This window comes from Chiloscyllium punctatum, chromosome 11 (assembly GCF_047496795.1).
Source record: "Chiloscyllium punctatum isolate Juve2018m chromosome 11, sChiPun1.3, whole genome shotgun sequence".
NCBI lineage: Eukaryota > Metazoa > Chordata > Chondrichthyes > Orectolobiformes > Hemiscylliidae > Chiloscyllium > Chiloscyllium punctatum.
The window spans coordinates 69,113,537-69,141,125 of NC_092749.1; the positions used below are offsets into that span (position 1 = coordinate 69,113,537).

Below are 27,589 nucleotides of genomic sequence, written 5' to 3' on the forward strand. Positions count from 1 at the left end.
AACATTGGGGAACAGACAGCCTCGCACAGAGCACCTCACACCTTCAGTGTATTATCTCAGCAGACATGGCACCTGTTGTTAACGTTCACTTGAGAATGTAACTTTTTTAAAAAAGGTCTGAGATTTACATAAGAAAGAACAGAAACTAACATGGTCATTCTAAAAAAAATGAGAGACTTTACAAACATTGCAGGTCTTTTTCAATATACAATTTCAGTTGCACCACACTGTACATGTTTGCTATAGATTCTGTGTCTTACGATCTTATACTCCACCTGATACTCCATCCGATCTTATACAACCACCTGATGAAGGAGCAGTGCACTAAAAGCTAGTGTTTCCAAATAAACTTGTTGGACCATAACCTGGTATTGTGTGCTTTTTAACTTGGTAACTCGGCACCTCCAAATCTTTACTTTTTACATTATCTAAAATCTTTAGTCTGAAAGATATAATTTAAATAGTTGTGCAAAATTAATTAAAAGCTAATTTCTTGATAGCGTATGGCCTTCATATGGGAAATAGCAAAAGATTATCACAAAAGGGAGAAGATGTATTTGCAGAATGCTTATCTTGCTTTCGATGTTCCTTGAAATATTTTTCACTTTAGGTCCTAATGACAACAGTTTTCATCATCTTGATTACAATAGTGCTTTAACATTCCCATCATTTTGGAAACATACTGCTCCATTCTGCAAACATGTGGAGTACTGTATTCAGTTTGATCACTGCATCTCAGGAAATATGTATTTGTCTTGGATGAAGTGCAGAAAAGTTCAGCATGGATGATAATGGGGCTTAACGAGTGTTACGAATGCAACTTATATTCCCTTGAATATGAAAGATTGAGGGCAATGTGATCCAAATGGTTAAATATTAAAATTAATTGATGAGAGATGTAGAGAAATTACTTTGTCTAGTGGAGGAATCCAAACTGTGGAGGATATAATTATAAGATTTGAACTAGGAGAAAGTGAGGACTGCAGATGCTGGAGTACCAGAGTTGAAAAATGTGGTACTGGAAAAACACAGCAGGCCAGGTAGCATCCAAGGGCCAGGAGAATCGACGTTTTGGGCACAAGCCCTTCAAGAATGAGGCTGGTGTGCCAAGTGGGCTGAGATTAAAGGTAGGGGGGAGGGAATTTGGGGGAGGGGCGCTGCGAATACAATAGGTGGAAGGAGGTGAGGGTGATAGGCCGGAGAGGGAGTGGGGGCGGAGAGGTCGGGAAGAAGGTCGGTCAAGAGGGTGGTGCTGAATCTGAGGGTTGGGACTGAGATAAGGTGGGGGGAGGGGAAATGAGCGGCACCCACATGGGCCCCAGTTATGCCTGCCTCTTCGTCTGATATGTGGAACAGTCCATCTTCCGCAGCTACACTGGCACCACCCCCCACCTTTTCCTCCACTACATCGATGATTGTATTGGCGCTACCTCGTGCTGCCACGCGGAGGTTGAACAGGTCATCCACTTTACTAACACCTTCCACCCCGACCTCAAATTTACCTGGACCTTCCACCCCAACCTCAAACCGACCGACTCCCACAGCTACTTAGATTACACCTCCTCCCACCCTGCCCCCTGTAAAAATGCCATCCCGTATTCCCAATTCCTCTGCCTCCGCCGCATCTACTCCCAGGAGGACCAATTCCACTCCCGAACAACTCAAATGGCCTCCTTCTTCAAAGTCTGCAATTTCCCCTCCGACGTGGTCGACAACGCTCTCCACCGCATCTCCTCCATTTCCCGCACCTCTGCCCTTGAACTCCGCCCCTCCAATCACCACCAGGACAGAACCCCACTGGTCCTCACCTTCCACCCCACCAACCTCCGGATACATCGTATCATCGTCTGTCATTTCCGCCTCCTCCAAACAGACCCCACCACCAGGGATATATTTCCCTCTCCACCCCTATCAGCATTCAGGAGAGACCACTCCCTCCGCGACTCCCTCGTCAAGTCCACACCCACCACCAACCCAACCTCCACTCCCGGCACCTTTCCCTGCAACCGCAAGAAGTGCAAAACCTGCGCCCACACTTCCCTCCAAGGCCCCAATGGATCCTTCTATATCCGTCGCAAATTCACTTGCACCTCCACACACATCATTTATTGTATCTGCTGCACCCGATGTGGTCTCCTCTACACTGGGGAGACAGGCCGCCTACTTGTGGAACATTTCAGGGAACACCTCTGGGACACCCACACCAACCAACCCAACCGCCCCGTGGCTGAACACTTTAGCTCCCTCTCCCACTCTGCCAAGGACATGCAGGTCCTTGGCTTCCTTCAACGCCAGACCCTGGCCACATGACGCCTGGAGGAAGAGTGCCTCATCTTCTGCCTAGGAACTATCCAACCACACAGGATGAATGTAGATTTCTCCAGCTTCCTCATTTCCCCTCCCCCCACCTTATCTCAGTCCCAACCCTCGGATTCAGCACCGCCATCTTGACCTGCAATCTTCTTCCTGACCTCTCCGCCCCCACCCCCTCTCTGGCCTATCACCCTCACCCTTACCTCCTTCCATCTATTGCATTCCCAGCGCCCCTCCCCCAAATTCCCTCCCCCCTACCTTTTATCCCAGTCCGCTTGGCACACCAGCCTCATTCCTGAAGAAGGGCTTATGCTCGAAACGTTGATTCTCCTGGTCCTTGGATGCTGCCTGGCCTGCTGTGTTTTTCCAGCACCACATTTTTTAACTAAGATTTGAATTAGGCCATTTAAAGTGAAATTGGGAGCAGCTTTTGCACACAACTTAATATAAATCTGGAAACCTCCATCCAAAAGAGTATAGATGTTAAGATGAATGAAACTTACAAGACAGAGAATAAAAATTGTTAACTGAAGGTATGGAAATGTATAAAGTGTCCATGAGTCTACTGCAGATCAGACTTGAGCTGCAATAAATATTCCTATTCCTTGTGACCGGCATTATAAGTCTAACTTTGTGAATAATGACTGGTTGCTGAAATTATCAATTATGTTTCTTGAATGCCTCAATAAAACTGTTTACAGCCTGCACAATTTATCTATACTTCTCTAGAAAAAAAAATATATACAGGAGGTAGATGATGACATGTTAGTTTTTGAGTTTGAGATTATGCTGATAAATTATTTGACAAGTATTTCTTACAGACAGAGGTCACTTGAATTCTCATTATCATAACATCTATAGTATTTCACGCAGTAGAAACATCTGGAAATGGGGGCCAAAGTTTCAGAATAATAAATTATTAATTTTAAGTTGAAATGAGGAATTTCTTCTGCAAGTTGTGAATCGTTGGAATTTTCTGTGTCAGAGCTGTGGGAGGTAGCTGAATGAATATATACGGGACTGAAATAGATCTTTCACTTTAAGTTGTGTTCAGGCCAAGATCAGATCATCATGGAATGACTGAATGATGGAGCAAGCTGTCTCCTTTTTAAAAAATGGTTTCATTATTATTATTTTGAGTTGACTGCATCCTTCTGTCAAAGGATATTGTACTCTTGTGAAAATTGTATGTACTATTTAAAGTTCAGCATTTATTTTCATAGCCCTGAAGAAATGTTTTTGGAGCCACAATATTTTATTTCCTAAGTGTCTGGTAATTCTAATGTCCAAGGCTTGTTATTTCAAAAAATATACTGTTGGTCATTATATGGGCAAAAAGGAAGAATCTGGCCTCTGCATCTTAATTAAACTTTTTGAACTGAAATTTTATTTTGCATTTACACGTACTTAGTTTAACTTGCTATATTGCTAATTCTAACAATGATAGTTCTGCAGTTTCAAGGAAATAATGCTTGGCAGGGACTAAACCCTTAAGTTTTGATTGTTTTCAAGAGTGTAAAAAGTGATTTGCCAATAGTAGTAAACCTTCTCTTGTGCAGAGATGTTTCCATTGGTAGGGAAATCTCAAACTAGGAGACATAGTTACAGAATAGGAGGATGATCATTTAAAACTGCTATGCAAATGAATTTCTTTCTGCTCGAGGATAGGGAATGTTTGTAACGTTCTACCCCAAAAGGTTGTGGAGGCTAGAGGTAGCTCTCAGCTCCCCAGTATTTCAAAAATATGTGAGGAACTGGCATGAAAGAGAAGTTGAGGCCTGAGACTGATCAGCCATGATCTTTACAGGTTGGTGGGGCAGGCTTGAGAGACCTACTACTCTTCTTATTTCTTGTGTTTTTATGAGAACATGCAAAGTTCTGTTTGGCAGCTTGCATTTGGATGGTTTGGAAGGTAGGAGTGGAGAGCAGAAAGTGGAGCAGCTTGCTTTTTAAATTATATGTAAGCAATTTTATTTTTATTTTTATTTTATATTCAAAACTGTGATTAATACGCTTTTGGACACTTAAGGGCATAAAAATATTTGAGGATAGGGAAAATGAAGTTGCATTAGCTGATCAGCAATAGTGTTAAATGGTAAAGCAGGCTGGAGGAGTCACATAACCTAACTCTGTTCTTACTTCTAGTGGTGTTAGGGCAGAATTACATAGCCACATGGATTGCAATACGTCAAGAGGTGTGTCACCACTTCCTTTTCTACAGAACCAAATAAAGGACAATAAATGACTTGACAGGCACATTCCATGAATGAACAAATAAAATAATTTTAAAATCAAGTTACAACTTGACTAATATTTATTTTAAGAATGGGACTACAAGAAGGGAGCATATAGAGTTCCTTCAAGTTCTTTCAATTTTGATTAGCAGACATTGACTTGAGTAAACATACTCAACTCAAATAACTTGATCTCAATATTTCAGAATTTGAAGTGGAGTTTGTGACATTCCAACATATAAGAGAGGCAGAGAGATTTGTGTAATTAAACTGTGGAGAGTGAATTGACAATGTTAATGGAAGAAGTGGTGACTATGTGCAGCTCAGAGCAAGATTCTAAGACCTGATTTCTGTGAGAATGTTCTGACACCGGAGAAGAGGCGCCAAAATGACTTGGGAGGGAATGAAACTTGGAAATTCAATTATGAAATTGTTAATAACAGGATTTCATACTTGCAAGGATGGTTTTTGTGATTGGGTCCAAACTGAGAATCTAAAATATCTTACCAAGGTGTAGGGATAACTAAAAGGGAAGAAGAGCAACTACTCTGGGAGTGCTTAAGAAGGGAAATTTCATCTGATCAGGAAGGACCTAATTTTTTGACATTGAAAATTGAGATATAAAGTTTCATTTTAAAGTGACAAGCAAACAAGGCAAACAAAAGAAAGTAAGAGTAGTCAGAAAAAGCAAGTAAACTGTAAGAATGAATGAATGTTTTTTGAGTTATGAATATGGTAGTTATAGTGATGATGTGGAGGTGCTGGGTTGGAGTAGAGTGAACAAAGTTAAAAATTACACAATACCAGGTTATATTCAAACAGGTCTATTTGGAAATACAAGCTTTCAGAGCACTGCTCCTTCGTCAGGTAGCTAGTGGGGCAGGATCATAGGACACAGATTTATAGTAAAAAGTTCTGCTCCACTAGCTATCTGACGAAGGAGCAGCGCTCTGAAGCTTGTACTTCCAAATAAATCTGTTGGACTATAACCTGGTGTTGTGAGTTTTAATATAATTTCAGTGTGCAGAGAGATGAGGAGAAAATGTCAGAGTGACTAATTGTAAGCAGGGAAAATGTTTTGTGTGTGAGAAAGGACTGATGGAAATTAGAAGGAATTGTCACAAAACAGATTCATTATAATAGAAAGCTGGATACAAACTGCAAAGTGTGGGTAAAAACACATATGCCCAGGATTTCCTGTTGGGAGTACAATTAGAATGTCAATTTGTGAATGCCAATTTTAACAATGAAGATTTGTTTTAGCATTTCCAGTGAAACGAATTAAATGAAAGTGTAGGGAAATGAGATTTGCATTACAGCCATTAAATAAATTCTGAGATTATGTATATTTAAGAATAGCCAAATGTAGTATTTCTTTAACATTCATCCAAAATTAACTTGAGGGTTTGCTTTTTATGGTTCTCCAGTTTAATGCTTTGTGATTTCTTTTAATTTTGTGACTATTCAACAGTTAAAATTCCACAGACCTGCTAAAATTCCACAGTTCAACACAATTTCTTTTAGCTATTTTCCTAAAGTCTGTGATCAATCTGTAATATCACTAATCAGAACACACATCTGTCTCTATAAAATATCGTATTGATTATTATGATAAAGAAGAATTGGGCAGTCAAATTTAACTATTATTACTTCATACTGAGAAAACATTGCAGCTAAAGCTGTAAATCATTGACAATTAAATCAGAAGAAATAGTTTTGAGATGTTCCAAATTCTTCATCCAGGAAAATGAACATTTTTTTAAAAAGTGCAGTGAGAAGAAAACGTGATCCATGAGCATTTGCAGTTTAATAATGTACTTGGATTTTGAAATAATAGAAAATGACAAATGGCTTTTGATTAATTTGGAGCTTCAAATTAATTTCTAAGTTGCAACTTCAGTGGTGGATGTTAAATGAGACCAATGGATTAAATCTCTTTCTTTTCTTCAGTTGCCTTTAATATGCAAAGGCTTGAGGTAAATTTGTTGCAGCCCACCATATGAATATGAAGTGATCTACATTTTACTGAAATTTCTTGTCACTTTTGTAGAGTGTAGGTGTCAGAAAAAACAATGGTTTTATTTCCTATCGTGAACATATTTTGTTAGTTCAGCTTCAAAGTAGTTACCTAGCAACACTTCATTTATTTGTTCAGTGAGTACATCGAAATCTGCTACGTGCTAAATTGGCTATATTGTTTTCTTGGTTTTAAATATGCATATTTACTTGTTACAAATATTTTTTAAATTATCAACGCCCCCTGTCAAATTTATTTCTCAATACATTTAAAAAATGCCCAAAAACACTGCAATTCAGACAGTTGTAATGACATTCGTGTACCAGTTTCATTGAAAAGATCTCAAAACTAAATGACGAGAATGGACAGAAAAGTTTGTTTACAAATTTACACCTATTCTGAACTACAAAAGTGAAGGAAATGTGATTTGTACATTTTTTGTTTTTAAATCAGAAGCCCAAAGTTATGCTTTTGAGTCATTGAGAGTCCAGGAGAAGGTTTCTAGAGAACTGAGGCAAAAAAAAACCAAAAGATTCAGTGTGACTCAAATTTCCTTCATTTTTTACGTTAAAACATTGTGCCATAATTTGGATAGAAATTAACCAGGCCTTCCAAACCTTAATACTTTCTAACAGTAAACAGAATAGATAAAAATCGAATAAAAACAGGAAATTCTGGGAAAACACAGCAAGTCTACTGGCATCAGATGAGAGAAAACATGATTTAATGTTTCATGCCTGTGATCTTTCATCAGAATTAGTTTTTCTCTTCATAGATGCTGCCAATTCTGCTATGTATTTCCAATATTGTTTTTATGTTAGACTTTTACTATCCCCAATATTTTTGTTGGAAAGAAACCAAAATTGATGGTGGAACATGTACATTGTATAGAAGTCTAATGTACACGCAATTAAATATACCCAATTAATAGAATTTAATTACATTACAGACTCCCAATTGTGGGAGGGAAATAGAAGAGGAAATGTGTAGACATCAACAAAATAAATAGGAATAGTTAAGAATAATTAGATTTTAATTCAATCATTGACTAAGAGAGAGAAGACTGAAAGTAGTAAAAAGGAAATTCTACAATGTTCATTCTTTTAAGGAATATTACATGTTTACATAGGTAGAGACATTGCTTGATTAGTTTAGAGTGAAAAAGTAAATGAACTAGATCATGAAATGTGTGAGTACCATTGAATTTATTTTAAGCATTAAAGCAAGTGTACCAGATTGCAGTGGGGCAGAATTTAGGAAGGAATCTGGTCATGATGAGGTCAGAAAAGAAAAAAACTTGACATTAGGAACTGATAGATCAACAGTTATTCAAAAAGAAATAGCAAAGATTGAGCTGAAATAGGTACCATTTAAAAAAAGAGAGTTTAATATTTCAAGATACTGTACTAAATAAATGTGAGAAACTAACAAAATTGGAGAAAATGGCATGTGGGTCTTTCTGGGATGATAGTAGTGTCCAAACCTCTGAGCCAGGATACCTGGATTCAAGTTGCACTTGGCTCCAGATGTGTGTCATAATATCTCTGCAACAGGTTGATTAGAAAAAAGCTCTGGGAACACTAAAATTAGAAAAGATTTATGGAGGAATATGAGGAAAAGATCTCAAATAGAAAGCCTAGATGTTAACTTTTATTGTACAAATATGCCAGTCAGAATTGCTAAAAGTAAGATGGGACCTTTAAGGAGACTGCAGGGAGTAGACAATAGATGAAAATTGGTGAGTTACCTCAGTTCGAGTACTTTATGACACAGAAGCAGGCAATTCGGTCCATCAACACTGTGCTGGCTTTCCAGAGCAATCCAATTAATCAGATACCTGGGCTCCATTAACATAACTATGCAAGATTATTTCTTTGATAGCAATTTACTATTGATCACCTGCTTTGCAGCAATTTCCAGGTCATCACTACGTCCTGCGTAAACCATTTCTTCCTTGCATCTTTTCTGCATCACTTGTCCAAAGTTTAAAGTATGCATCTCCCAGTCTTGTACCTTCAGCTAACAGGAGCAGCTTTTCCTGGTATACCATATCCAAGTTGTTAACTCTCACCTGCATCCCCTTTACTACATTGAGAATAAGTCCGGTTTTTGCAACTTAGCCTTTCAACTAAAATCCCTCATTTCTTTAATATTTCCTGTCATTCTTTTCAAGACACAACAATCATATTGTGGTCAAAGCAGACTTGTTAAAAGTTCAACATAACTTTCCTGGTTTTGATGGGCGGCACGGTGGCACAGTGGTTAACACTGTTGCCTCACAGCGCCAGAGACCCAGGTTCAATTCCCGCCTCAGGCGACTGACTGTGGAGTTTGCACATTCTCCCCATGTCTGCGTGGGTTTCCTCCGGGTGCTCTGGTTTCCTCCCACAGTCCAAAAATGTGCAGGTTAGGCGAATTGGCCATGCTAAGTTGCCTGTAGTGTTAGGTGAAGGGGTCAATGTAGGGGAATGGGTCTGGGTGGGTTGCGCTTCAGCGGGCCAGTGTGGACTTGTTGGGCCGAAGGGTCTGTTTCCACATTGTAAGTCATCTAATCTAATCAAAAAACCTTTATTAAAAAGCCAAAAATCTCATATATTGTTCGCTATTTTCTCAAAATGACCTGATCCTTCACATTACACAGAATTTCCTCTTACCCTGCACATTCTTTAGGTCTGTGCTATTAAAACTGTATTGCTTCTCTTTATCTCTTCTGCCAAAGTGCATCACCTCACATTTATCTGTGTTAAATTCCATCTGCCACTTGTCTTCTGATACTGCAAGCCTCTGTGTCCTGTCACAGTTGATTTAATCCCCCTGTTTGGTATGGTCAGTTCCTAGCACTTATTTCTGTGGAACACACAATCCACCCCATTGTGATAAATAACCCTTTATCATAACTCACCACTTTCTATCCTTAAGCTAATTTATTTTCTAACCAAGTTAGTATTGACCCTGTTTCATGAACTACAATTTTATTAACAGTCTTTATGTGGTATTTTGTAAATATTTTCTTAAAATCCATATACATAGTATCCAATCCTCTGCACATATGTATCCAGAGAAGATTTGAAAATCATGGCAAGTCTTCTGCTATCTCCACCCTAACACCCTTTAGAAATTTGGGATGTAAAATATCTGGATATATGCACTTTCAGCATAGTCAACCATTCCAGTACAACCTGCCTCTCAATTCTTAGGATAGCCATTACTTTTGCCATCATGGTTTCTATCAACTTGCTGACTACTTTGTTTTCCTTAGTAAATATCAGCACAAAACAGTCATTAACAACTCCGTCTCATCTTTTTTATTCAAGTATATATCCACCCTCTTTGCCCCAATTTGATCCACCTCTTAGTACCCGTTTACCATTTACATGGCAGTAGAATCTTTTAAGGGTTCTGTTATTTCTATTGGTTTGTTTTCTAATCATAGCCAACTGCCGCCGCGACATTAACCGCCTCAACATCTCCACCCCTCTCACCCACTCCAACCTCTCACCCTCGGAACGTGCAGACCTCCACTCCCTCTGTTCCAACCCCAACCTCACTATCACACCAGCAGACAAGGGAGGCGCGGTGGTAGTTTGGCACACCGACCTTTACACTGCTGAGGCTAAAAGCCAGCTCACGGACACCACCTCCTACTGCCCCCTTGACCATGACCCCACCTGCCACCACCAAACCATCATGTGCGAGATAAGTGGCTGTCCAGCCCCATCTACGGCACTTTTTATTTCCCTTCCCAGGAACAAAGACACGGAGGAGTCAGTCCAAAACTTTTCATTCAACTTTGCAAAGTCGGGTGCTGTTCCCAAAGGTACACACACACAAGCATAGTAATCTCCACACATTATATACATGTATATGTGGGCTGGGTTTACTACTGCTGTCTTGACCAACGAGTGCTCGGATTCCCCACTGTTTTCCTTATTTGGGTTCTGGTGCCTGGGATTCTTTTATCATTCACTTGGCCAATCAGTGTTTGAGCTTCCCGTTCTTCCCTTATATGGATGATGTTGTACAACTGTGGTTAAGGGCGGCCTCTCAACTATCGAGGAAAGCTGTTACAACTGTTTCATTCATATAAACGTGGGGGAGGTCCGGCAACAGTTGAGTGTCTGCTTGTGTTTACTATGAGGTAGAAAAGACTAAAAGGCAGCTAACCGTTTAAAAATTACACTACCCCCTACAAATCCCCCGTGTCTTTTCTTACGGCCTGTAATTTTTCAACTGTAAGTTTCTTCTCCAGGGCATTTAATAACTCCCGAGCTTGTTCATCAAACTGCCCTTCTCTAATACTACCCCTGCCCAAGAGGGATTCACGTTGTTCCATCTCGAGATTTATTCGTTCAACCTGCCCATAGGGAACATCCTTCTTAGTAAGGGCGGTTTCGATCAGTCGTTGAGTTAATCCCCGGACACAGGGAATAACGCAACACCCAAGGGCAGTGAGTACCCCTGCCACCACTATACATGAGACAAGAAAGGGAACGACCACCCCCGTCCATTTTCCGAACCAAGCTGCCAACCAGTCCGTGAGGCCAGAGTCGATGCCCGAGTTTTCGGCCAGTTCGTCCGCCAATGTGGTGAGTCCATCCAGGGCGCGGGTGATGGACCCATCAGGGGCTGTGTTGTTGGGGATGAAAGTGCAGCACTGAGTGCCTCTCATGACACAAACACCCCCCTTCTCTGCCAACATCATGTCTAAGGCCAACCTATTTTCCCACGCCATCCTACTCGTGGCGTCCAGTTGTTCTGCTATTCCTTTCACTGCATCCCGGGTATAATTAATGAACCTCTGCTGATTGTAGTAAATATAATTAATCCAATCCACATTCTTATTGATGGTCACCCACCAGAACAGTGACGACTCAAAACCCGCCGCTATCTGGTTCCTCGCCTTGTATTCGTCAGGAACACCCCTGGGGACCCCTATGGCATCTAAATATATGTTATCATCAAAAGAGGTCTCCAAAGCTCTCTCAGTTCTTCCACTAGAACGGGGTTGCTCTTGTTTTTCGAATGCCAGGGTGAATGGGATGGCCAATTGAACGATCGCACAAGTGCCCGTCCATTTTTGGGGCAGGGTCGGTCGCAGAACCCTCCCACCACAGTACCACCAGAGGTCTGTCCTAGGTACATGAATGTGGGAGTAATTCCCGCCCCCGGTAGTTTCATTGACCAGCCGGATTGATCTGCTGCACTTGTCAAATGTCCCCACATCGTCGTCCCACTGTAGTCCCGTCCGAGAGACGCAGGCCTGGTGCGTACCCGTTACCCCTGAGAATGATGGCGGGCGGGGCGCCCCCTCAGACCTGACGGGGGGAAACTTCAAACTCAAGGGTCGACAAGTGGGGTCGTTCCAGGCCTCTCGGTCCTGGTACAGCCTTATCATGCAGTCCATGGCTCGTGGGTGTTTCTCCCATCCCAGCGGGAATGGGACCACCTGAGGGTTAGGGCGGGCACTCGTGCATGTGTAGAAATCACTCTTTTTCATGCTCCTCACAGTATATTTGACCCATTCCATCCAGGCATTCGCCTCCCCGTATCCCGTTTCTATTTCAAAGGTCTTTTCCAAATCCGTTGTCTCAATTATTCTAATCTTTTCCTGCTTACCAGTGGTGGATGAGCCCCCAGACTCAGCTTCAATGACCGTGATATACGTGCAGCACAGCTGCATTCCCCCCCCATCCTGCCTGGCCCCCAACTCTAATACCCAGTATTGTTCTATTAAGTCTCGCCTCGTTCTTTTCCAAGTTCTTTATGGTCAGATAAAGCGGATTGCACCGATTATGCCCACAATCTCGTCCAGGGGTGATGGGATCACGGACAACTGACACCATAGCCTGGACCCCGGGGGCTGGAGGCCTACTTAGGCCTTCCCTACCATGCAATTGTAATACTAACGTCTGACCCTGGAATCCCCTTTCTCTCTCTAGATTCTGCTTAGTTTGATTCAGTTGACTTTTAGTCCTACAGGGCACCAACTCACATAGGTCTAAGCTAAGTGTCTGTGTTGATTGGTTGGCAAGCACGGAGATGGTGAACCACTGACGGTCCTCTATTTGTTTCATCCGGAGGCCAAATTGGGTAACACGCACACTACGATTGACCGCATTTTGTCGCGACACCCGTAGCCCGAGGGCACAGTTCCTTTAGACTCGCCAAAGTCCGATTAGTTCGTTCTCAGAGTCTCTGTTCCTTAGATGCCTTTGTCAGAGAGGTTCGTTCGTCCTCCGTCGGTTGTGGCACTGGTCCCTTGACTCGAGTGTAATGTGTCCAGCCCTTTTCGACCGTACGGACAGCCGTTTCGGCCGTCAAAAGTACCAGGAAGGGACCGTCCCAAGTTGGTTCAAGGGTACGTTGCTTCCAGCTTTTAATCAGGACCCACTGACCCGGCTTGACGGTGTGCACCGCAAACTCGAGGGGCGGCGTCTGTGCCAAAAGTCCCTGTTGGCGTAAACGAGATAGAGCAGACCCCAGAGCCACCACATATTTTTGCACAAACATATCCCGAGACTCAAATACAGGAGGTTCCCCCTTCGGCCCATGGAACGGGAGGCCAAATAACATTTCGAAAGGGGAGACGCCCAAATCCCGCCTTGGCTGGGTGCGAATTTGCAACAGGGCAAGGGGTAGGCATTTGGTCCAAGGCAGGCCGATTTCACTAGTGAGCTTGGTTAGCTGCTTTTTGATGGTCTGGTTCATTCTTTCGACCTTGCCCGAGGAGGAGGGATGCCAGGGGGTGTGCAAATCCCAGTCAATCCCCATTGCTTGCACTACATTCTGGAGGACGGTCGAGGTGAAGTGGCTCCCCTGGTCAGAGTCAATAGCGCGGGGTAGCCCAAATCATGGGATGATTTGCTCGAGTAGAATCTTGCTAACCTGAGTTGCCGTTGCCGTGGTAGTGGGGAAAGCTTCCACCCATCCTGTCAGGTGATCTACCACTACTAATAGATACTTCAGGCGACCTATGGGGGGGAGCTCAGTGTAATCTACCTGGATATACTCAAACGGCCTATAGGCCGGACTCCTACCCCCTTGTCTTGCATGCTGCCGCAGCCCCCTTTTGTTAATCTTTCGACATGTTATACAATCTCCTGTGACCTGCTTGGCTACCGTGTACAGACCAGGGTGAGCATATCGGCGCAGGAAGGCATCACACAGTGCCTGGGCGCCCCAGTGACCCCCTTGGTGTAAACGGGCAATAATGTCCCGCGTCAACGGTCGATTTAGTAGCTGGCGGCTATCGGGTAAGGTCCACTTGCCTTCCCTATCCTTTGTACCCCCCAGAGACGCGAGAAGAGTTTCTTCTTTGTCAGTAAACGTGGGCACTTCGGTAATTTCGGATATCTGTGGAATCCTTACCAGGCAGTTTATTACTTCCTTCCCCATCCCAGCCAATTTTGCCTGTTCATCTGCCAATTGATTCCCCAGGGTCTCTATTTTATCGTCTTTCTGGTGTCCTTTCACATGTACTACAGCAATCTCTTGTGGCAGCAACAAATCCTCCAAGATCATGGCTACTAGTTCCTCGTGGACCAACTCCTTTCCTCTACTATTTATCATTCCCCTTTCTTTCCAGATCTTCCCAAAGGTGTGTACTACCCCAAAGGCATACTTAGAGTCAGTGTAGATTGTCCCGGCTATTCCCTTTAAATTCCTCAGAGCCCGGTGCAAGGCGTACAATTCGCACGTTTGTGCGGACCAGGCATTCGGTAGCCGTCCACTTTCCACTAATTCCCAACCAGTCTCACTAATGACTGCATAACCGTTGTGTCTCTTCCCATCTATCACTCGAGAGGACCCATCAATGTACCACCGCCTACCTGCATGTAAGGGGGTATCCCTCAGATCTTCCCTCACTTTACTCTGGTACTCTATTATGTCTGAACAGCAGTGTTCCAGTTCCTCCTCCCCTTCCCCTTTCCAAAGAATGTCCGCCGGGTTCTGGCAGCCCCCGACTTCTATTCGGAGGTCTTCTCGGTCTAACAATATGGCTTCATATTTCAGAATTCTCGAGTCAGTCAGCCACCTCCCGGCCTTCTGATTCAGAATAGTTCTAACCTGGTGGGGAGTAGTGACTGTCAAGGGGGCCCCGAAAGTCAACTTCCTGCTTTCCTCTACCAGCTTTGCCGAGGCTGCCACCGCTTGGACACACTCCGGCCACCCTCGGGAGACTGGATCCAGAATTTTTGACAGGAAAGCCACGGGCTTCCTTTTACCCCCCCAGTCCTGGGTCAATACTCCAAGAGCGGTTCCCTTTCTGGAGTTCACAAAGAGGCGAAATGTCTTACTAAAATCCGGCAAGCTTAAAACAGGTGCGGCCATCAATTTTCCTTTTAGGATTTCAATTAACTTTTTCTCCTCCTCCTCCCATTTTATTCTGTTGGGTGCCTCCTCAATGAGTTTTAGATACAAGTCTTTAGTAAGGGGGGCATAGTCGTCTATCCATAACCGACAATAGCCTAAGAGTCCCAAGAACTTCCGCAACTCCCTCTTGGTCGTTGGGAGGCCTAGTTCGATTATTGCCCGCACTCTTTCCGGACTTATTCGTTTCTGTCCCTGGCTTATCAAGTGTCCCAGGTACTTAACCTCTTTCTCGACATATTGGAGCTTCTTCTGACTCACTCTTAACCCCTTCTCAGCTAGGTAATATAACAGGGCATTAGTCCCAAGTAGGACGTCCTCCTCCGCCGGTCCGGATAAAAGGAGATCGTCCACGTATTGTATAAGCTTAAGGGCCGGGGACAAGGTTAGTCCCTCCAATAATTGTTCCAGAATCTGCCCGAACAGAGTCGGGGACTCAGTGAATCCTTGGGGGAGTACGGTCCACCTGTACTGTTGTTTTCTGCCAGGATCAGGATCCTCCCATTCAAAAGCAAAAAGATCCCTACTGTCCTTGTCCAGGGGACACGCCCAGAAGGCATCCTTTAAGTCTATAACACTAAACCAGCCGTGGTCCGGGGGGATTCGCCCCAGAATAGTGTATGGGTTCGGTACTTGGACAATTTTATTTACCTCCCTTAGGTCTTGGACCATTCGGTAGCTCCCATCCGACTTCCGGACCGGCAGGATGGGGGAATTGTATCGTGACATACAGGGCTCTACCAATCCATCTTTTATTAGGTCTTCCATAACTGTCTTCAGGCCCTGCCTCCCTTCCCAAGAGATGGGGTATTGGCGCACTCTGACGTCGGGGCTCTGGGGCTTTAATTTTACCTCCACAGGTCGAATTGCGAGTCCCCCCCAGTTCCCTTTGGCGACCCAAACCCTAGGGTCTATCTCTGTCAATCGGGACTCACTAAGGTATGACATGGTAACGGCTAATTCTTCCTCTCTCACTTCTGCCCCGTCTCGCTTCTCTCCCTCTCCAACTTTTCTTCGACGTTCCTCTTTCCACCCCATAACCTCCCTCCCCCATTCCGGTGGACTTACAAGCTTCCCGTACGGCTGCCACCATCATTTTTGTCTTATGTTTCTCCCTTATTACATCCCTCTGAACGTACACCTTCTGTGCTTCCCGTAATAATTCTGCAACATCCTTTTCAGCCCAATCCTCCACTTTCTGTAATTTCTTCTGAATGTCAGGCCATGACTTAGTCACAAAGTGCACCTTAAGCATGCTCTTGCCTATTTCCCCATCGGGGTCTAAACCTGAATACTTTCGCATGGACTCCCGCAAACGGTCTAAAAACTCACTCGGGGATTCATCCTTTTTCTGTCCAACTTCAAATGCTTTTGCTAAATTCCGCTGTTTGGGCACGCAGGTTTGGATTCCCCTGATTATAAGGCTTCTGAGGTCTGTCATATTGGCCCTTCCCCCCGCGTCGTTATGATCCCACCGGGGGTCCTCTAAGGGGTACTTCTGCTCTCCACGCTGAGGGCCGTCCTGATGCTCCCTATCCCAAATGGCCATTGCACTATTCCGGATCATAACAATTTCATCGTAATTAAATAGTATTCTCATCATGGCCTGCAGTTCAGCCCATGTGTATATACTGGGCCCCAGAAATTGGTCCAGTTGTATTCCCACACTGACGGGGTCGTCCAGTAGACGGGGTAGTTCATTACGGAGTTGCCGGATATCCCCAGAATTTAAAGGTTGTACTACGAACCCGGTCCGTTCGTTCCCAAACGGCACCTCTCGTAAGGGGTTCAGCTGTTCAATATTGTCACTCCTCCCAGCTCTCAATCCCTCTTCTCGACCTCTCCGCATCTCGAGTCGGACTGATTTCCTAGTGCCTGGGGTGAGTTCTGTGCCCCCTCCTGTACCCCCCCCAGCAGTCCCTTCCTTACTGGTCGTAGCCTGCTGGGACTCGGAATTATCCATCGCAGGAGGGAGGTCCGCGCTGGACGCCTGGTTGTGCGCGGGTGGTATATACGGGGGCGGGGAAGACGGTGGCAAACCGTCGGTGAGGATGTCCCAAGACTTCTGGGGCTTCCTCGGGTCTGTTTGGGGAATCAGAGGATAGAGACGCGTGGGACTCTCGCCGTCTCCCGCCAACCAGGCGGCGGCATATTTGCTCTCCTCTGGGTCAAACGGTTGTTTTCTGTTAACATATACATTTAGGATTTGACACACCCAGTCTTCATCAGACCCATACTCGGGCCAAACTACCGAGGGGGCGCGGATAGGTTCTTTGGTCCATATAAAACAACAATATTTTATCATGGTCTCTTTCTTTAAGTCCTTCGTTCTACTACTGTCCGTCCATAGACTTAACTTCCGACCTAATGGACTATCGGGGGGTATTTCTTTCCCATTTGCAGTCTTCCCTGACTTTTCCTTAGTAAATCTAGAAGTCTGATTTCCCATGGTTTATCTTCGGTCCTGGTCTTAAACGCCCAAAGCGTTTTCACAGATGACCGTCAAAACCACGCGGCCAACAAGGAAGAACAAAAGAATCTCTTACCTTGATCCGTGCACGGAGTTGTCTGGCCTTTTTAAATGTGTGTACCCCCGTGTATAGTCACTAACCGGTCGTCCCAGCACTCGTCCGTGTGTTCCTTTTCCAGGATTCAAAATTATTTTTAAATGAGCCGGGTCACATCGTCTCTTGGCCGACGGCCAACGGACCAAGCCGATCAGTGAGAAGTATAAATATATACTAGACGCGTCTTTGTTGTAATCAGGCTTGATCCGTGAGCCGAAGAGACTGCCCCCCCCGGCAATAATTATTTCATCCCGGAGGAGCCCCCAATTGTGCGAGATAAGTGGCTGTCCAGCCCCATCTACGGCACTTTTTATTTCCCTTCCCAGGAACAAAGACACGGAGGAGTCAGTCCAAAACTTTTCATTCAACTTTGCAAAGTCGGGTGCTGTTCCCAAAGGTACACACACACAAGCATAGTAATCTCCACACATTATATACATGTATATGTGGGCTGGGTTTACTACTGCTGTCTTGACCAACGAGTGCTCGGATTCCCCACTGTTTTCCTTATTTGGGTTCTGGTGCCTGGGATTCTTTTATCATTCACTTGGCCAATCAGTGTTTGAGCTTCCCGTTCTTCCCTTATATGGATGATGTTGTACAACTGTGGTTAAGGGCGGCCTCTCAACTATCGAGGAAAGCTGTTACAACTGTTTCATTCATATAAACGTGGGGGAGGTCCGGCAACAGTTGAGTGTCTGCTTGTGTTTACTATGAGGTAGAAAAGACTAAAAGGCAGCTAACCGTTTAAAAATTACACTACCCCCTACAATCATCTCCCAGACCATCCATAACCTTATCACCTCAGGGGATCTCCCATCCACCGCCTCCAACCTCATCGTCCCACAACCCCGCACCGCCCGTTTCTACCTCGTGTCCAAAATCCACAAACCTGAATGCCCCGGCAGACCCATTGTCTCAGCCTGCTCCTGCCCCATCGAACTCATCTCTGCATACCTCGACACGGTCCTGTCCCCCTTAGTCCAAGAACTCCCCACCTATGTTCGGGACACCACCTACGCCCTCCACCTCCTCCATGATTTTCGCTTCCCCGGTCCCCAACGCCTTATCTTCACCATGGGCAACCAGTCCCTGTACACCTCCATCCCCCATCACGAAGGACTTAAAGCCCTCCACTTCTTCCATTCCCGCCATGCCAACTAGTACCCTTCCACTGACACCCTCCTTCGACTGACTGAACTGGTCCTCAGGTAGGTTAAAAACAATAACTGCAGATTCTGGAAACCAAACTCTGGCTTAGTGGTGCTGGAAGAGCACAGCAGTTCAGGCAGCATCCAATGAGCAGTGAAATCGATGTTTCGGGCAAAAGCCCTTCATCAGGAATAAAGGCAGTGAGCCTGAAGCGTGGAGAGATAAGCTAGAGGAGGGTGGGGGTGGGGAGAGAGTAGCATAGAGTACAATGGCTGAGTGGGGGAGGAGATGAAGATGATAGGTCAGGGAGGGGAGGGTGGATTGGATAGGTGGAAAAGGAAATAGGCAGGTCGGACAAGTCCGGACAAGTCAAGGGGACAGTGCTGAACTGGAAGTTTGAAACTAGGATGAGGTGGGGGAACGGGAAATGAGGAAGCTGTTGAAGTCCACATTGATGCCCTGGGATTGAAGTGTTCCGAGGCGGAAGATGAGGCATTCTTCTTCCAGTCGTCTGGTGGTGAGGGAGCGGCGGAGAAGGAGGCCCAGGATCTCCATGTCCTCGGCAGAGTGGGAGAGGGAGTTGAAATGTTGGGCCACGGGGCGGTTTGTTGATTGGTGCGGGTGTCTTGGAGATGGTCCCTAAAATGCTCTGCTAGGATGTGCCCAGTCTCCCCAATGTAGAGGAGACCACATCGGGAGCAACGGATACAATAAATGATATTAGTGGATGTGCAGGTAAAACTTTGATGGATGTGGAAGGCTCCTTTAGGGCCTTGGATAGAGGTGAGGGAGGAGGTGTGGGCACATGTTTTACAGATCCTGCGGTGGCAGGGGAAAGTGCCAGAATGGGAGGGTGGGTCGTAGGGGGGTGTGGACCTGACCAGATAGTCACAGAGGGAACGGTCTTTGCGGAAGGCGGAAAGGGGCGGGGAGGGAAATATATCCCTGGTTGTGGGGTCTTTTTGGAGGTGGCGGAAATGTCGGCGGATGATTTGGTTGATGCGAAGGTTTGTAGGGTGGAAGGTGAGCACCAGGGCCGTTCTGTCCGTGTTACGGTTGGAGGGGTGGGGTCTGAGGGCGGAGGTGCGGGATGTGGACGAGATGCGTTGGAGGGCATCTTTAACCATGTGGGAAGGGAAATTGCGGTCTCTAAAGAAGGAGGCCATCTGGTGTGTTCTATGGTGGAACTGGTCCTCCTGGGAGCCGATACGGCGGAGGCGGAGAAATTGGGAATACGGGATGGCATTTTTGCAAGAGATAGGGTGGGAAGAGGTGTAATCCAGGTAGCTGTGGGAGTCGGTGGGTTTGTAAAAAATGTCAGTGTCAAGTCGGTCGTCACTAATGGAGATGGAGAGGTCCAGGAAGGGGAGGGAGGTGTCAGAGATGGTCCAGGTAAATTTAAGGTCAGGGTGGAATGTGTTGGTGAAGTTGATGAATTGCTCAACCTCCTCGCGGGAGCACGAGGTGGCATGAGGAAGAGGTGGGGAGTGGTGCTGGTGTAATTATGGAAGATCAACTGTTCTACATAGCCAACAAAGAGACAGGCATAGCTGGGCCCATATGTGTGCCCATGGCTACCCCTTTGGTCTGGAGGAAGTGGGAGGATTCAAAGGAGAAATTGTTTAGGGTGAGGACCAGTTCGGCCAAACGAATGAGAGTGTCAGTGGAAGGGGACTGTTGGGGATGTCTGGAGAGGAAAAAACGGAGGATTTGGAGGTGGATGGAGGTGTAGAGGGATTGGATATCCATGGTGAAGATGAGGCGTTGGGGGCCGGGGAAACAAAAGTCTTGGAGGAGGTGGAGGGCGTGGGTGATTTCTCGAACGTATGTGGGGAGTTTCTGGACTCGGGGGGATAGGACAGTGTCGAGGTAGGTAGAGATGAGTTCAGTGGGGCAGGAGCATGCTGAGACAATGGGTCGGCCAGGGTGGTCAGGCTTGTGGATCTTGGGAAGGGGGTAGAACCAGGCAGTGCGGGGTTCCCGGACTATGAGGTTGGAAGCTGTGGATGGGAGATCTCCTGAGGTGATGAGGTTCTGTATGGTCTGGGAGATGATGGTTTGGTGATGGGGGGTGGGGTCATGGTCGAGGGGGCAGTAGGAAGAGGTGTCCTCGAGTTGGCGTTTGGCTTCAGCAGTGTAGAGGTTTCAGGCTTGCCCAAACAGAACAGCCAGGGAATTCCTAGAGGCATGGCACTCATCCACAGACTCTATCAACAAGCACATCGACCTGGACCCAATATACCGGCCACTACAGCGGACAGCTCGAACTGACAACCGGAAGCGGCAGAGACAGGCCACTATAAATGCCAGAGGAAACAGCACAGAAGCGCTTCACAGGAGGCTCCCAAGCACTGAGGATGTCACCTAGACAGGGGACGAAACATTTGCAAGACAAATTCCCAGCTCGGCGAACAGAACCACAACAACGAGCGCCCGAGCTACAAATCTTCTCCCAAACTTTGAAAATCTCTTTGCCAGTCTTCATTTCCTCTTCACTGCCTTCTCAATCAATTGTAATGATTGTTTTTTTTTTACTGGAATGTTTGCCTGACATGAACCATTTATCCTTCTTTTGTTTATATTTTCTATTTCTCTTGTCATCAAAGAATTCTGGCTTTGGTTCAAATGTCGGTTTTTGATCTTGTTGAATGTGCCTAACCTGTATCTGAAATTTCATCTCCTCAAAATTCACCTGTTGTTCTATTCCAGTTTTTGGGTCAGTCTTTCTTCCATTTTATCTTGATGACATCCTGTCCAGACACTTGGTCTATTTCAGTCCTCAACACCAGATCCAGTAATTTCTCTTTTCTAGTTGAACTGAGAAGATGTGGACTCAGAAAGCCTGAACTCATTTCATACATTCCCCCTCCTCCTTACCTTTCCTCTAATGCTCCCAATTGACATTCTGATGATGCATGTCTTCCAATAAAATCATGTGATTTTCTTAAAAACCTTCTCCTCTGTTTCTGGCTGCACTTCAGTCCCACGCTCCTGATCTTCGGGCACCCGGTACGGAGGAGGGAGGGCAGGTCCGAGGACCTCCTCGTGGGTCTGCTCCTGGGCCTGGCCAAACTGGCCATCAACAGGTCCAGGCAGCGGGCCGTGGAGGGGGTCGTTAGGGCCGACTGCCTGCCCCTCTTCCGGGGTTACGTTAGAGCCCGGGTGTCCTTGGAGAAGGAGCACGCGGTGTCCACCGACACCCTGGAGTCGTTCAGGGAGAGGTGGGCGCCGCAGGGAGTGGAGTGCATCATTTCTCCCTCCAACTCTATTTTGATTTAGTCCCTCCCCTCCCCTTCACTGTTTTGCTCACACAGCATTGCCCTGTGGTTTGAAGGGCAGTGCCTGTCACTGGCCACCCGGGTGTTTTTCATATCTTCCTGGTGGTGGAAATTGAATAAAGATTTGTGCACTTTGTGTCCTTTCACTGTGTCTCACACCTGCGCACACACACCATGGGTGCTGGGGAAAAAATAAGCACTAAAAAAAAAAAAAAAATGAAAAGTATAAAACTGTTTTGAAGAAAAGGTCATACTGGATTTGAAATTAGATTACTTACTAAAAAGAAAGAAAAAGAGAAAAAAAAAGAAAAAAAAAATATAAGCAGGAGAGGAGTATTGCTCTCTCAAAAGGACACTGCTTGTCACTGGCCACTCGGGTGTTTTTCATATCTTCCTGGTGGTGGAAATTGAATAAAAAAAAAATAAAAAAAAGAAAGAAAAAAAAAGAAAAAAGAAAATAAAATCATGTGATATTGTAAATCTGTGATTACACTGCAGATCTGCTTCCCTATTTCTCGCACTGATGGCTTAGATGATGCTCCCAATTTTGTGGTCATCCTTTTTCTGGGTCTTAACACTAGCCAACTGAATTCTATCTTTGCCACGTGAAGTGCATTCTCTCTTCCTAACACAATTTCTTCTCAAATCAGTTCCTTTCTTGCTTTCCCTATCTTTCGTAAGCACTTTGTATTATTGAATATAAGAGTGCCAAATCTGCAATATTTTTAAGCTCTGCGTCTATTTTTTGCTACTGTATCATATTCTAACATGGTTTTCATGCTGTTAAGTCACCCATTTGCCACACTTTTTATTTGTGTATATGTTAATATCAGGGGTTTGGTCAGTTGGTCTGCAATGCAAAGTGATGTCAGCAGGATGGGTACAACTTCTGCACTGGCTGAGGTTACCATGAAGGACTCTCCATTTCAACCTCTACCCTCACATGGTATAGTGAAACCCAGGTCAAACCATAACCAGTCATCTGTATCTAATGAGAGAGCAACCTCATGGCCCAGTAGGACAATGGTGACTTTAAACTTTTTAAAAATTAACTAGTGAGTATTTTGCATGAGAAAGGTTAATGCTTGAATTATTTAAAATAGAGTAATCTATTAAATGAAGTAATTAAGATGAAATAGGAGGAGCAATGTTTTGAAACAGATTTTGAAACTATAAAGGAGGGACAGAATAAATAAAATGTTTCCAGTGTTGAGAGATCTAAAACAAGGGGATGTAGATATAAATTAAAAATAGTTGATAGGGCAGACAGCATGATAAACATTTTCAAGGTATTTTTCGATTGCTGTGGAAAACTGAAATTAATGAATGAAAGCTTTTAAGATAGCCAGGTGGTTGAAGTAAAGGTGGAAGTTGGAATAGGGCGGCCAATAAGCTTAGAATTATTCAGTAGTTAGTACAAAATAAAGTAAAAGGTACATTTTATCAAAGGTTTTCATCTTTCAATCCGGGCATTTGCAAGGATATGACTTCAAGGAGAAAACCCGTGCTTATACTTCAAGGGAAGAGACTGCTGATTGATTGGTAAGTGGACTCCAATCATTAGAGGTTTTGCCATGGAGAATGCAGCATTTAATGATGATTTGACAGTTAACTACTACATTTTATTTACATTTTAGACCAAGCAGGTTGTATCTGATTGGTCAGAGTACTGATTAGGCTGCCGCCTACTTTGTTGAGTTGAAACAGATGCAGGGCATCTTCATGTTCTTTCTGTGTAATGAACAGGACCCTGTGTATTAATGTATGGAGCTTCCAGTAAATGCAAGAGTGTCATAGTGCAAGCCCAACTGACAGTTTGAAGATTTGTCAAAATAATTCTTTGTACAGTCAGGATTATCCAAAGGAATAACATGGTATTTGTGCCTGCAGGTGTAATGCTGTGTATGTAGGCTATAAGTCACATAGTCTGATAGATTGTATCAATGCAGCTATATACTGACCAAATCCAATCCATCCACGTTTGCAAAACTCATAACAGTGTCCAACATTAGCTGTGATTCTTAAATGGACATCACGTGTTAAATAATCCCGAGTGTCCAAATCATTATGCTGATAACTAAGGTAGGATTTTTCAGTCTGGCTAATATTGTAATGTGGTGCAATTGTATATACTGGAAACTCCATAATGTTGATATATAGTTCCTATTCTCTGCAGAAAGCAAGAACACGTACATACTGCGCCTATTTCAACTCAACAAAAATAGGTGATATCCATTTGCTGGTTCATTTCTCAGAGCAGTATCCTGACCAGAGTAACAGTCACCAGAGTAAATCTGCCTTATTTAATGAAATGTAATTATTAAATTTAAAAATGCATGGTGAATAACTGTCATCATTAATCAGAACATTCTCCATAATAGTGCCTCTACCAGAGTCTACTTGACAGTCAGTCAGCATTTTCCTTCCATGCAGTATAAACACTGGTTTTGCTTTTGAATTTGTATTCTTGTAAATTGATCTGACGAGTGCAAGACAAAAGGATGACAAATTGTCCTTTTTATTTCAAGCATTAGTCTGCATTAGTAAGATTATTCATATGGTTGGGCAAATAGTTGATTACTTATTGCAATTTCGCTTCAATAATCAAATTTAAAATTATTGGGTATTTTTTAGAACAGGAATTGTGATCAGAAGGGACTTGAATATTATAAATTACTATTAAAGCTGAGCTTTAAATTACTTGCAGTGTGCCAAGAGATTTGAAGAAATGAGAAACAATGGAACCATGCCCCATATTTGTGATGAAAACAAGTGTGAAGGCAGTCCCTCTAAATCGCTAGCAACATATATTAAATCAACACTACTGGACCATGAAGATGATGAAAAATCTAGATTATCTGTGGTGCAGAATTGCATTTCCACACCAGGTCAGTTACGTCTACTCAGTGTTTAAATCTTTATAACAGAAGTCTCATATATTTCTTATGAATTGATTCTTAAAATGTGTTATTGTAGACCAAAAGAACTACATAAGTTCTACAGGTTGCAACTAATCAAAACTTTTTATTTGGGAATCATGAGTTACAAGTTTATTTCAATGTCCTGTCTTGCTGAATACTTCTCAGGAAGCTGTATTGTTGCATGTCACTTGCTGAGTAATGCTCAACACTAAGTCACACAAAATTACAAGTTGCAAAGGGAATCTGTTTGACTTATATCCCTTTTAGATTTCTGAAAGGGCTGTCCAGTTAGTCCCACTCTTTTGCTCTTAAGACATTGGAGCAGAATTAGCCATTTGGCCCATTGCATCTACTCTGCTGTTGATGGCTGATATGTTTCTCAATCCCATTTTCCTACCTTCTACCTGTAACCTTTGATTCCCCTTATAATCAAGAACCTATCTATCACTATCCAAAATACACTCAATGACCTAGCCTCCGCAGCCTCTGTGCCAATGCGTTTCACAGATTCACCACCCCCAGCTGAAGAAATGCTTCCTCATCTCCATTCTAAAGGGTTATCAGTTCACTCTGTGACTGTGCCCTTGGGTCCTAGTCTCTTCTAGTAGAAACATCTTCTCCACATCCACTCTATCCAAGCCTCTCAGTATTCTCTAAGTTTCAATTAAATATCCCTTTCATCCTTCTAAACTCCATCGAATACAGGCCCAGAGTCTTTAACCACTCCTTATCTGACAAGCCCCTCATTCCCATGATCTTACTTGTGAACATCTCTGGACTCCTCCAATGTAGCACATCCTTCCTTAGATACAGGGCCCAAAACTGCTCACAATATTCCAAATGTAGTCTGATCAGAGCCTTAGACACCCCTCTTTGCCTTAGAAATTTCACTTTTCCAAGTATGTATCTGGTTCTTTTTTGGATGTTACTTCTAACTTAGCTTTCAGCACTCTTTCACGTAGTGCATTCCACCTTCTAACAATTTATTATGTTAAAAGAGAATTCTGATCTCTCTTTTTGCCAACTTTTGTCTTCTAGTTGTGTTCATGTCATTTGACCAGTTTTCCTCCATCTACCCTATCAAAATCCCACACAACTTTGAATACCCTTCTTGAATCTCTCCTTAGTGTCTCTATTCCGCTACATTTGATTTGGGTACTATTCATTAACTGGCAACATGACATTAGTTATTAATGCATTAATTTGAAGACTTGTAACTGTTCCAGTACTGCTTCCAAGATGACTTGGCAGTTACTCAGGCAACTGAATGATGTGTAAATTAGTGACATTTTAACTTCCATTTTTAGAGGACTGTCCAAACAATATTACACATTTGTGAAAGGCAGTATTAATTATCTAAAAGAAATTGTTACACCATTATGGAAAGCTACTTACCATATAAAAACAGAAATAATGTGATAAAATGTTAACAAAAGCAGAATTAAGCACTTAGAATAGAGATACTTGGAGATTGTCGTCTTGTTACACTAAATTATCTTTCAATTTCAACATTTTCAGCACTTATAATTCCCACATTTTGTTTTGTTTGTTGTGGAGTAAAGCCCACATCTGCCAATGCAGACAAGCACTGATCATGCCCTATTTTGTGGGAATAGGGCCATTGAAATGACCAAAGGAGCTGCATGTGTTTAGAAGGTTGTCATAGCTACTCTGCAGAAAAGAGGTGCCACAAGGGTCCACTTGAGAGTTCTTTGATGCAGCCCACTCAGAATACACTTCAGCTGTTAAGTAATTCACTCAGAACTCTTATAGTCCCAATAGCTGTCATTTGTTAGATTCTAATACAGACAATCAACCCTTTGTAAGAAATTTTCAGAAAGTTTATTAAGTTTATTAAGAAGCAGCAGTTTAGATTTGGTACATTAGATGATAAAAAGTATATGATCCATGACAATTGAGGATTGTTCACTGATAAATACAAGTCCAAAATGAGCTCCTGTTTCAGAATCTGTCAATCATATTAAAATTGTGACAGCAGTAGCCTGCTTTCTAGCTAAAGGTTTAAAGAACTCTTCCATCTGAAAATAGCTGATTGACAATGGTTGCTCCTTGCAAGGACTGCCTGATCACTTATTGTCTAACACCTATTGCTGGAGCTGGCAGTTTATGCTGTATCAATCACCCATGTGAATCCTTCTACCCAATAAACACTGGACGACTACGCTCAACATAAAAAAACTGTTCCATTCTTTCCCACCTTCATCTGAAGGTTAGTTTTGATTTGTTTTGGGAAAGCAACTTTGATTTTCTTAAATACTGCATTGATAATAGGATAAATATAGCACAATATAGTTCTGTAGTTCTTTGATATCAACTTAAGAAACTCTGTGGCCTTGGTAGTCTTTTGAGAAAGCAATAAATGCTATGACAGAAGCTAAATGAAATCTCATTCCACATAGGAAATGCTTTAAAAAAAAAGGATCGGTTTCAAGGGACCCCAACATCTTTCCATCACACTTCACAATACCTACACCAGATACATGCCCATGATTTGAAGAAGGCCTGGAAGTCAAAATATTCTCTTCAGCCCCCAGTGCAATTTAAGGACTTGTAAGTTGATTGGAAATTCTGACATGAAGAGGTCTATCATAAATACTGATGGAGCAGTAGTGGGGGAAAAATAATCTTCCATCCCATCTCCCAGATGAAACTTAGGATTTGCATCTCAACTTTGCTCACTCTACCATGTTGTATGAACCTGTCCTTTATTCTATGT

The 27,589-nt window shown here is 43.7% G+C and overlaps 2 protein-coding genes across 5 annotated transcripts in view; one reads left to right on the forward strand and one right to left on the reverse strand.

The window, feature by feature from the left end:
- sanbr (SANT and BTB domain regulator of CSR) overlaps positions 1 to 27,589 on the forward strand; it is an 808,920-nt gene that overhangs the window by 16,060 nt on the left and 765,271 nt on the right. For all 4 annotated transcript variants that reach the window (XM_072580998.1, XM_072580996.1, XM_072580997.1 and 1 more), the window contains one exon: positions 24,639 to 24,819. In XM_072580998.1, coding sequence (XP_072437099.1) covers positions 24,660 to 24,819 — 160 coding nt within the window. In that variant the 5' untranslated portion in view covers positions 24,639 to 24,659. The remainder of the gene's footprint in view (positions 1 to 24,638; positions 24,820 to 27,589) is intronic.
- Positions 10,329 to 18,221, reverse strand: LOC140483077 (syncytin-2-like). Its single transcript, XM_072581000.1, has 2 exons — positions 17,481 to 18,221; positions 10,329 to 13,014 (listed from the first exon to the last, which is right to left on the reverse strand). Exon 2 carries the CDS (start codon positions 12,242 to 12,244, stop codon positions 10,751 to 10,753), a length of 1,494 nt encoding a protein of 497 aa, XP_072437101.1. The 5' UTR covers positions 12,245 to 13,014; positions 17,481 to 18,221; the 3' UTR covers positions 10,329 to 10,750.

Excerpts from the sequence above, each read along its gene's own strand:
- LOC140483077 (XM_072581000.1), bottom strand. The coding sequence starts at position 12,244 with ATGCAGCTGTGCTGCACGTATATCACGGTCATTGAAGCTGAGTCTGGG.